Source organism: Engraulis encrasicolus, chromosome 21 (assembly GCF_034702125.1).
Source record: "Engraulis encrasicolus isolate BLACKSEA-1 chromosome 21, IST_EnEncr_1.0, whole genome shotgun sequence".
NCBI classification, from domain to species: Eukaryota; Metazoa; Chordata; class Actinopteri; order Clupeiformes; family Engraulidae; genus Engraulis; species Engraulis encrasicolus.
This window is the reverse complement of record NC_085877.1, coordinates 3587932-3599994: the sequence shown is the minus strand read 5'-3', so window position 1 is coordinate 3599994 and position 12063 is coordinate 3587932. Positions and strand designations below refer to the sequence as shown.

The 12063-nt window shown below is 45.5% G+C and overlaps 1 protein-coding gene across 2 annotated transcripts; it reads left to right on the top strand.

Moving 5' to 3' along the window:
• Nucleotides 1-695: 695 nt before the first annotated feature.
• On the top strand, nt 696-8294 carry si:dkey-19b23.8 (uncharacterized). 2 transcript variants are annotated; one of them, XM_063187204.1, is made up of 3 exons: nt 696-1175; nt 3561-4369; nt 5437-8294. In XM_063187204.1, the coding sequence occupies exons 2-3, from the start codon at nt 3736-3738 to the stop codon at nt 5520-5522; spliced, it is 720 nt and encodes a 239-aa protein (XP_063043274.1). In that variant the 5' UTR covers nt 696-1175; nt 3561-3735; the 3' UTR covers nt 5523-8294. The 2 variants fall into 2 exon arrangements, with proteins under 2 accessions (XP_063043274.1, XP_063043275.1); XM_063187205.1 differs by having other exon boundaries at nt 696-1179.
• Nucleotides 8295-12063: the final 3769 nt, after the last annotated feature.

The window sequence follows — 12063 nt, the reverse complement described above, 5'->3', positions numbered from 1 at the left end:
GTCCCACCACACCACATCACTTAAGACTACACCCGTTAACACCCCAAAAACGTCACTGAGGTATTAGGCTACAACAGTAAAGGACACAGGGCCGAGAAGAGAAATGTGTATTAAAAATCATGCGCAGGATTACAGGGAGCTTATCGACAAACTTGAGGCTTTTTTATCCACGGTGGATTGTTTGCTTACAAGGTCTTGACAGGCAGGTTAGGTACGCTGTGTGCTACTTGAGTTACAAAGCAAGTCCCCAAAAGTAAACAAATACTTGTCTCAGTAAAGTTCCATGTCTGCTAGCCCATTATTGTAACACGGCTCGAAATATTTTGACAGGAGCTTCCTGGTGTGTCTCATTCACCTGGCCTACCAATCAAACCTCAATATCCAATCTCATAATTCTGCCAAACTACTTGCATGGACTGGTGATAGATCCAGATAGGGAAAGTAACACATGTAATTTCAATTCTTTGTATGACCAGTGCATGTAAAGAAATTGACAATAAAGCCAACTTGACTTGACTTGACAGATGTAGGTTGGTTCATTATCATCAGTTGGTGGTGGTGTTGTTGCACAGAGCACCCCCCCCCCCCCTCTACCACCTCCTCAAACCTCCCCATAGGCCTACCCTCATCTTACCCCAATGCATATGCCTCTGGGCACTATTTGTCCCCTATGATCTTCCCTTTTCAAAACAGATGCGAGGGCCGGATAGCCTAAGGAAACACACGTAGCATTCACCTCAGCCAGCCACTGTTCGCATCGCAGCACGCGCTTCCCACAGAGGAGGCGTTCCTTTGGCAGCTAAAAAAGGCGGCCCTCAGACGCAAGTTTGACTCATACACACTCAGCCAGTCAGACCACCACATCTCTACTTACGTCCTATGTTAGAAGCAGCCCACGGGTTTTCATTCAGCACGTTGCATCGCTGTCTTGATGTTTTACGCACAATCTTGAGGTTTTACGCGCTTCACAGGACGTTTACAGAGCTGGGTGTAATCGCGGTGGTCGGTCGAGTCGCTGTCGGTACCTCAACGCTGGAGTTGGAAAAGAGACGGGGACTTGGTTAAATCCAATAAGCAGCAGACCATTTGGAACAGACGATATCGACCTCTTATCACTCCACGCGCAAGGGAGCACGAACCTATCTGGGAGAGTGGACACTTGTGGAATCTGATCGGTAGGTAAGGATAGTTTAAATTTCCCACATCCAAAGTAGGATGTTGTCTATAGGCCTATTATATTATTATCATATATTGTCTAGTCGTATTTAGTAAGACAATATATTAATTTGTGAAATTGTGAAACCTTTTCCTGTGAAAATTCATGGCGTAGCTTACAAGCAATTTCATTGGTGAGGAGGCTGATAGGCTTACAGATGACAAAACCGTCATGCATTCGCCGTCGTTGTCACACACGCCATCAAATCCATTCACTGAATTGGGTGCAGTTAGCGACCTTATTTGTCATCCCCATAGATAACCTGATACGCGTGTTATTGTGTGCGTAAAAATCCAGTTGAACTGAATCTCAGATAATAATCTGCCCTGGCAAGTCTCAATACAGAACTGACACTACTGGAAGATAACTGTCAATGGGATTACAGTAAAAGGACAGCCATTCAGCAGTGTATGCTGTATTAGTTACCACTTGCCAGTAAGTTAAACTACTAACTTGAAATGAAGGGGAACTGATGATTTTGATTTTAAATTAATTTGTGCGTGTAGACAAGAACACAGCGGAAATTAACTTGTTTTATTCATTATTTTATTATGTGATGCGTGCGCTCTTAAGAACTTGGGTCTGGTGTGGGCTTACTGTAATCAATCCTTATTGATACCCCAACTCTCATCACAAGCACACTTCTATTCAAAGTTAAAAGTAGACTTAAAGAGTAAGCAAGTAAAGTGTCTTGGAGGGTTTAAGGGGATATGTACATCCCAAAGTTTTGTATGTGGGAATACTTAATATACTCAATGTACCTGTTGTAATAGGCTATACAGTAGTCTGCACAGCACAGCACAGCACATGCATTTCAAAACAAATCATGCCATTGTGCTCCTCTGCACCTGACATATTTGGGGAGTTGTGGAATGTGTGTGTGTGTGTGCGCGTGTGTGTGTGTGTGTGTGTGTGTGTGTGTGTGTGTGTGTGTGTGTGTGTGTGTGTGTGTGTGTGTGTGTGTGTGTGTGTGTGTGTGTGTGTGTGTGTGTCTGTGTGTGTGTGCGCGTGCGTGCGTGATGGCGGGGGGGGGGCAGCAGAGGAATGTTCTTCTTGGGCAGGAGGTGAATGGGCTGTCGCGAAGCAAAGATGTTTCCTGAGAATTGAAGTCCCTGAACAATGGCAAGCTGCTGCAGGGTGCTGGCTGACTCCCATGTCTGGGCCAACTTCAGAGGCCTGCACAGGCCAGGGGGAGGCGGAGGAGGGGGGGATGTTGAAATAATGGGCCCAGAAAGGAGAAAAGAGGAAAAAATAAAGTGTGATACAATGGCCTGCACCGCTGGGCCCACACAATACAGGAGAATTTGGTCGGGAAGCTCGAGACAACACAAAAGGGGAATGCAGCTGTGCTGTGCAATGGTTGCATAACAGATTTTTAGACAGCACCCAAAACCCACTTTCACATCAAGATATCTGACATGAATGCAGCATAAAAAAATCTGACCCCTTTCTGTGTCCTGTAGGATGGGAACATTTGGCCTAAGGAAGACCCCACCCTAACTGGGTCAAAAACTTGTCAAGTATAGAAATAAAATAAGCAAAATGGGATTTCAATCAGTGTTTGACTGTCAGACTTTGCTTTCTTTATTGAGGGCAGGAACAAAAGCTCCATCAGTGTTAGTCTTTGCAAATGAGGACACAGGATGGTTGAATAAGCACCTTGCAGCTCCACAGGCGCCCCTATAGTTTAATTACCTAAAGCCAGACATTACGCTGCTGGCCGCCACACACTCATTTGCATTCTGTCACCACCTAGAAAATGTTTAATGTACCCCTCCCATCCGACTCATTTGCAAGTTTTCCCCCTTGTGAACCGTACAGTTAGTTTGGACTAAGTACTGTAAAAACGAAAGAAAAAAAGAACAATGTTCCCAATGTGGAGAGTACATCTGTGTCCCTTCTAAGGTACGGAAAGTTCCATGGTGCCAGTTTGTCACATTGTCACGCTGAGTTCTAGTCATGTTATTGGTTCCTTTTTTTTTCTCTCTCCACCGTTTACACCCAGTCAGCTCACTTTAGCAGCCAAACGCAGTAGGTCACTTTCATTGGCACAAAGCGGCAGTCTGTCCTGTTTAATATTTGATGCGATGCACTCTGTGTGTGTCAGGCCGTGCTGTGCTGTCTGTCGCAGGACACGGTAGTGAATGAATAATGCCAGAGGTTTGTGCGTCAAGACTGAAACCGATCCGTCATTCTCGTCATAGGTTGTGTGTGTGTGTGTGTGTATGTTTTTCTTCTCGCGTCATCTGACTTTCCATCTCCTGTCCTCCACCACCAACAGTATTTACTGGAATTGACACTTTGTTTCCTCGTCCTGACTTGCTATTTCTGTTTCTCGTCCCAGATTCCAGTTGGTGAGGGTTTTTCGTCATCAGCGACAGCCAGGCGGAGGTGAGAAGGAGGAGGCTCTAGGAAGAGCAGGAGAAGAACTTCACCAAGCGGCCAACCAAACAACTGGGGCAGCCACTCAGGAGATCCAACCTTCTCTAGCCAAGAGCAGATCCAAGAGCCACAGCGCCATGTCGTTGGCTTCCTTCCACATCATGCAGACGCTGAAGAACTCCCCGGCGGCCATCCGCCGCAAGTTCCGGCGCGACCGCATCGAGAGCCTGTCGCACGGCGACCCCATCTTCAAGGCCCACTACCTGGGCACCAAGAAGATCTTCTCCCTGGACCTGGAGCAGGCAGAGGACGCCATCGAGCGGCTGCTGGGCGACGCCCCCTTGGCGCCGGCCAAGCTGGGCAAGGACCACGCGCTGGTGGTGCGCCCGCGCTACGTGGAGGTGAAGGAGCTGAGCACGGGCCGGCAGCTGACCAAGACCTACCTGCAGGACATCGCCTACTGCGCCTCGCACACCTCCAGGCCCAACGTCTTCCTCTACATCTGCAGGCAGCCGGGGCAGCAGCTGCAGTGTCGCGTCTTCTGGTGCAGCCGGGCCGAGCGGGCCAAGGACATGACGGCCTGTCTGGCCAAGTCCTTCCAGAGGGCGCTCAGCGACTGGCACGGGCAGGACGGGGGCAGTGCCACGCTGCCGCATCATAATCATCATCATCAGCACCCTGAGGGCGTGAGGTCCAACAAGGAGGACGAGGCGCCGGGGTCTCCCAACGCCAACACCAGGGGCTCCACTCTGCCGGCCAGCATGGGGAAAGGTGAGGAGAAGATCTAGTTCAACATTGACCACATACTGTATTCATATCTTTTGTCACGAAATGAGACTGCACTTAGGAGAAGATTTAGTTCAATATTTACCACTTGAACAGGAAAATTGTTTGCACTCCCTAAAATCACCAACCAATTGCAAAGTAGATGTGCACTTATAATTTGGAACTGTCAGAGTGCAGACTTTTGTTTCACCACTTTCCATTTTCAAAAAATGTATAATGACCCAGAAAAAGAGACTTTCCTACACTCAAATTGATACTGGCTGTCTGGTTGTCCTTTATTGATTTCAGTTTTCTTGGTACATCGACTCAGCTTTCAGGTGTTGAGTGCAGGCTCCTTCTTTGTTCATTATGATAGGCAGATGATTGTCTTTCTCAAAGATAATACATATCTCTGAAAGATGTGGGTTGGTATCAAAGCATTAGAATAAGTCAATATCAATGAAGCACACACCAAAATCCATTTCCTTTCAGTCCTTGAAGATTAGCTAATTGCCAATAGGTTAGCAAGATAAGCAGGTCAATGGTAATTGACCCAGATTCACTCGCGTCTCGTCTGGGTCGAATCCAACTGCTGATAAGGGTCAGATCCATTACACAGACCCAGCTGCTACTGAACAGCTACTGTGCTGACAACACCACACTATACTGCCCTACAGAAGCAAAGTGCAGTAACAATGGCAACATTTAAACTGAGAAAAAATGCTTTCAAAGGGTATTAGGTTGGATATTGTAGCCTAGTTACTGAAAATTTGACAATGCAATATTTCTATAACAGGAGGTGTGATTAAGACCATTTTCAGTCTAAACTCAATTTTGACAAAATATGTAGTTACTGCACTTAACTACGTAGTTGTGGTGCATTATACACGTAGGTATCTACAACAGAACCTTCAACCATTTCAACATTAACCAAGTTTCTTTCTTTCTTTCTTTCTTTCTTTCTTTCTTTCTTTCTTTCTTTCTTTCTTTCTTTCTTTTTTATCTTTCTTTCTCTCTCTCTTTCTCTCTCTCTTTCTTTCCTTCCTTCCTTCCTCATGTGTGTTATGTAACAGCGCGTTGGAGGAGGAGAGGATCCATGTCCCGCAGCCCTCTGAGGAACATCACCCGGCGGGGCTCGGCTAGCGACAGCTGGCACTGAGAGCCACCGGCACACGCAGGCCGGCAGGCAGGCAGGCAGGCAGCCCTCAGACTGGCCGGGGACGACCTCTCAGACCAGACAGCCGACTGGCTCATTTTTTTAATTCCTCCTCCTTCTCCTGTTCCATGGAGGTGGCAGTTTTTGAGAGCGAGAGGGAGAGCGAGCGAGCGAGAGAGAGAGAGAGAGTGAGAGAGAGGTGTGCATGTTCAGGAATGGTGGAATTTTGACGTCTCCTCCCTTGAGGCAGCAGTTTTGCGGGTGCCGTGGACAAAGGGGGTGGGTGGTGTAGTCGAGGTTGAAATGCTGTTGCCTGGAGGAGAAAGCAGTTTGTGGGGGTGATGTGGCTGGCGGGAGCTTATGGGACTGTCAATGGTTGGATTTGGTGGGCCACACAGCTGCTCCCGAAAAGGACTTTCACTTCCTCTGCTACTCACTCACTCCATACGTGGAGTCTTCAAAGGGAGTCTGCGGTCGGTATTTCCGGGTACACTCCGTTTCATCTCTCATGGACAGCGGGAAAAGGGAAACACAAAGGGGCCCCTTCTCTCTCTCTCCTCTCCGTGTCACGTATGGAGGGGCTCTAGTTTTCATTTGCCTCGTCTCCATAGAAGGAGAGAGAGCTGAAGATCCGTTCCATCCTGACCCGTTTCCGTAGCAACTACAGAGACAGTAAATGTTCTTCACTGAAGTCGAGTGATGTCAGATTCATCTCAAGGGCGTTTGCATCTCAAGTACAAATACTGAAGCTGGACAAAAAGGGATAATGCTTGACGTCAGCGTCACCACCGCAGACTAACTGAACTGAACTGACAAAATCTACACAAGCACTGTAGGTTTCCCCAGAGTATTATCATGAACAGTTACTGCTGTTTTTAATGCTATTTATTTATATAAAATTATTTTATTTTTTTCCAAACTTCTGCACCTAAAGAGTATTGACTTTTTCTTCAACATTGATTGAGGACTGAGTTGCCTTGTAGAGGGGTTAGGAGAGGGCTATGCTGGAATTTGGGGGGGAAGAAGAGGTGGGGAAATTGTGCAGACACTAGGGTCAGGCTAGGTGAAGACCTCCAAATCGCGTTTAGCAAAACCAGCAATTGGTTATTTCCCCCAAGCGCAACATTTTGGCAGCTGGTGCGAGTCTTTAAGTGTGGAACAAACACTGGGCGCTCTTCCAACACCTGCTGCATGACTTTCATATTGACGTAACTCACACGTACAGAAAAACATACTCAGACACGTGCATACACGCACACACACGCACGCGCACACACTCCAACACAGTCCCACAAATTCAATTGCTGTACACCCTAAAAAAAACAGGTTTAGATGATTTCTGTAGTCTCATAGACCCAGGCATGCTATCTAAGAATCCACTTGAAACAGTCTGTTGGCTGCTTTATGCATGCATTTATTTGCATTTTTAGTCACCTCTTTTGTCAAAAAGAGGAGTTTGAGTCGTGTAGTTATAAAGTAGTGTCTTTATTTCCCCCTCCCCTAATCACAACCCAATATCTGTAGCTAGCTGACTGTGACCAACTCAAGTGATTTGCATTCTGGGGGCTGGTGATGTCTGATAGGGCAGGTAGCCAGATCATGATATTCCCCATGGGGTTTCGGCGTAATATATTCCTGTGCTTGTGTGCGTCTGCGTCTGTGCTGTGTGAGTGCCTGTTTCCCCAAAGGGAACACTGTGTACTCCGTGGAACCTGCTGAGGGTGCGTTTAAGTGTGCACCTGCATTCTATACGCCTCCTCCACCCCATATAGATCTGTCCTACCCCCACCCCCTACCTCCCTCTCCCTCCAGTCATCCCACTTTCACACGTTCAGGACGTGACCCTGCATGACTGCCCTGGAAATGCAGCCCATAAAATTGATGCCCTGTGTCTATCTCTTGTCACGCATGCATACATTCTCTCACACACACACACACACACACACACACACACACACACACACACACACACACACACACACACACACACACACACACACACACACACACACACACACACACACAATGACAAACACTGTCACATTTGGTAGACTTGTGCCCACACACTTACACACACGCACAGACACACACACTGCGTGGGCTGCTCGCTGCTGTATGGCTGTGCCAGTGACACCTGGTTACCAAGGGAAGCATGACGCAGCCGCATGATCACACAAACTCACAGTGGCATTGAGCAGGAGCAGGGGCCAAGACTCGCACGCACGTTTGCATTCGCTGGTGCCTAAGTGGCATTTTGGATTCTCGCCCTCAGGCAACCCGGCACACAAACGCAGCCGGGAACAGAGCCGGCGAGCAGCCAACGAGCTCCAACCCCAGTTTAAAATTTATGTCTGGGAACTATAAAGTCTGCTCTGGCCCCTCAACCTCACCCCTCCCTCCCTCCTTACTTACTTACGCGCAAGTTACTGGGGCTACGTGGCATGTTACATAAGCCTGATACAAGGAGAGGGATGACTGCAAGGCCTAAGCTCGTTATAAGGTGCCTGATTTTTTTGTTTGTTTGTTTGTTTATTTGTGTTTATTTGTCCTGAAGTCTTGACTCACACTTTGGCTTCAGAGTCGAGGAGGAAGTCTTACTTTAAACAGGTGTTACAAAGGCGCTTTGCCTGTCCTATGTGGACGAAAGGAAGTGCCTGCTTTTAAGGGTTTTAAAATGTCTCCAGTGTTTTATTTTTGTTTTTATAATGTTTTTTTGTGTACAAATTTAAATATATTATGTATTTTATGGATTAAAGTTTTTATACATAAACCTCACTTCATTTTGTGCGTTGTGTCATTCCCACAAGCCTAACTCTTGTTACAAAAAGTTAAAGAGTTATCTACTTTGATAAATGATTGAACATGCTTTAACTTAGATAGATAGGTGAATGACAGAAGATTTTACTAGGTCGTGTTCACAGTGTCTCTAATTGACAGTTTGCTTTAAGGTAGCCAAGTCCAAGGAGAAAGATAGCCCAAAAACAAATAGGACATTAGAATCAGACATCCAAGTCTGACAGCTGTGAGCATAAGAATTGGATTGAACATTTCAGTGTGTCACTGATGCACTGTAAAGGCAAGGGCTAAGAATCTGAAAAAATCCGTGTGCTTGTCAGCTAGTATCTAAATAATTGGACTGATGTAAAGCCTCCTCCTCAGGTCCTCAACTGTTTCCTTGTTTTAATGCGTTGAGATGAAGCTTGTTGTTGCACTACAAGTTGCAGCATTTAAAATTAAGCCGTTTCTAAAATGTAGGCCGACTATGGTGGCATCACTTCCAACTGTGATGAGGGCAAACGGTCATGAAGTGCTGTTGTTGACTGACAGATTGAAGTCTAATATCCTATGACATAATTCTGCATTAAAACCCATGACCTTAATCAAGGAAGCCGACAGGGTTGACAGAGGGGACAGTTGTGGCGGGCCCAGGGACGGAGAGGGCCCATAACTGGGTTCTCATTACATTGTATGTATTGGGTGGGGGGCCCTTTCATATGACGTTGTCCTGGGCCCATCGAAAGCTGTCAGTGGGCCCTGCCTTACTACCAGGGTAGCTGACATGGCAGGAGGACAAAGGGTCGTTTACCACAGGCCCAGGGAGTAGGTGGGTGGGGGTGGGCGGAATTCAGGTAACCTTTACATTACATTTTATGTATTGAGTAGAGCGGGCTTTCAGATGACTTTGTCCCAGGCCCGGGCAAAGCTGTCACCGGCCCTGCCTACTACAACTCGGCCCCATGTCTGATAGACAGCTACTGTAACCAGACACTGCTTCTCCTTTAAAAACCTTCTCACCTCTGCCTCACGGATTCCAAATGCAGAAGTTGGACGGACGTGTTCTCAGGACTGACTGTCCCTCTGCTAGCTTCTCCTTTATACTTTTTTTCCAGACTGATCTGGGGTTGTTGTCGGAAAGTTGATGCTCCAGTTTACTTGCATAGTCAGACAGTGTCATAGATCATAAAGTAGCCCTGTCTTCTTTATACGACCTGAATGATTCCCAAAAATATTTTCATGACTGTGTAGAAGACTCAAATCCCAGTTGCATACCTGTGGCCGTCCCAAGCTGCCGTTCTCCTTGCCATCACGGCATGATGAAAATAAATAGTCTAAAAACATAGGAAATATGATGAGGCTCCACACATACTGTATAGTCTCTCAGATCAGCATTTTCCAAAGGTTTGACGCCAACACATTTATGAAATAATAAACTGCAAAGACAGAGACTGTAAGTAGGTTCGTCAAACTTCAAAGACCTGTCGAGACAAAGAAGGCTATTACACTACCACTTCCTGCTCAGATGCAAATATATACCACTGTGACTATAATGGCAGGGCAAGAAGGGGACATTGAAAGACATAGCTCATTCAGTGAAACTTGATGTGGCCTGGGTTTGATGTGACCTGGGTTTGATTCCAACCTTGGGTCATTTGCCAGTCCTTCCCCGTCTCTCTCTCCCCAGTCATTTCCTGTCACTCTGTCACTGTCCTGTCATAAATAAAGCTCCCAAAAAAAACTTTTAAAAAAAAACTTGTGGTGGTAGGCTTTGCTTGAAAATGAATTAAAAAAAGAGGCTGATAAACGTACTTTGCATCACAATGAGCAAGAAAGAACAATGAAAATGGGCTACTTTTAAACTTGGCCTGAAAACAAACATATCAGCCTAGAGAACAATGACTATGCCTTTCTCCACAAATAGCAACACAATAGGCTCAATAGGCAAGAAGAACGTAGAAGTTTGAGGGCACCCATCATCACATAACTCTGTCCCTGACCCACTGACCCTAAAAAGTAGGATAAGCCTAAAAAAGGTCACGCTGACAGACAGCTGCACAGAAGGAAAGGATTTAAACTTCCTGTGGTGGCTGGGAGGTGTTGAGAGGAGCATATGGATGGCTACCACGTGCTTGGATCAGATCCAGGAGGATCCATCATCCAACATCAGAAACGTTTAAAGGTCTAAATGATAGGCGGACAGTAATTGTCAATACTACTGTCAGTACTATACTTATTATTTTTTATATTAACTGGGACCAAACGTTTTTTTCTTCTTCACTCTGACCACAATTTGTACATGCATCCTCATTTGGATGACACGATTTACCCTTATAATAATTGGGCAAAAAAAAGAAATGAATAAAAATCTGAGGCCTATTTGGATCACACAATTTGCAAGGTGTTCTCTACTGAATATCTGGTGGATGTGAAATGTATAGGTTCTGACAATGTGATGGAAAAGGAAAGTACTTCAAATTGAAAACGGATTCTGGAATACCAAGTAATCAGAATAAGATATCTGGAAAAAGCAGCAAGGAAAAACTGAGTTTGAATGTCTTTGGCCAATCTTCGGTCTGGCCAACTTCTGATTTGAACCGCACATGATACTTCCATGTGGAAAGGTGAAAAAAAATACAATACAGTTAAAATTTGAGAAATGCAATTGCAAACCTGTTCCTGTTTGAAAGTTTGTAGCCACATGAGACGGAAAAACAAAATTCCATCACGGACTTGACGATGGAGAGGGCCCCCCTGGCTCCCCGAGTCACCGTTGACCTTGAGCCTGTCCTCACTGGAAGGGTGCAAATCATTTCCCCAGATTTGCATCCTTTCCTTTATCCTCTGTCCTCGTGCCCTATTATGAACTTGGGTAAAGTTAGTTTTATATTGGACATTCATTTATTATTCAAAATACAAATGTGATTCAGATATTTCATATCTGAAAAATAACCATTGTTATCAAGCATGGCTTAGTTTTTCAGATATATTTTATGGTCAAGGCAAGGCAAGGCAAGTTTATTTGCATGGCGCATTTCATACACAGATGCAATTCAATGTGCTTCACAAAAAAATAAAAGTAAAAAGAAAGGAAACAAATTGTGTCACAATTGTTTACACGAGGCAGGAGGGCAGAGGAAAGGACATGAGTGTGGGGAAATGATTTGTACTCCAAGTCTCTCTCTCTCCCAAAGGTCTTTCAGTGGTGACGTTTTAATGTCTGCACTGGAGAGCAGCACAGACGCATTCCTGAAGAGTTGCTGTTTGTGGAGTTTTCCCCCTGGTCAGGTCATGGTGTGTTAGTTAGTGAGTGACCAAGCCACTTCTCAGTCTGAGTCTGGGTCTGAGTTAGCAGGCAGTGGTTTGATGAGTAACACAGCTCCTGTGAGTATGTCAACACGTGAGGATGGGTTACACTACAAGAGGCCAGGAGGTGCTACGTGTGAGAAAGTTATTGGAAGTTTTCATAAAATGGTCATGATAGGTCTGTGGGAAAAGTTAGATGAACTAAAATTTAAGTATTGATTTCACTGTCAAAAGAGTTGAATAGTCAGAATACACAGCCTGCCAATATGTGCTTGTGTTTTTAATTGTAGTGTATGGATTTACCCCGAGATGAAACAATACTGAATTTTGGATTCGATACCAAATGTTGTGGCAATCACAGTACCTTAACCACACTTAAGTTTCTCAGGTACTGATGGAATCATATACATAGCACTTTTCATTATAACTGAAACAGTACTGACATCCATGATGACAGGGTTGC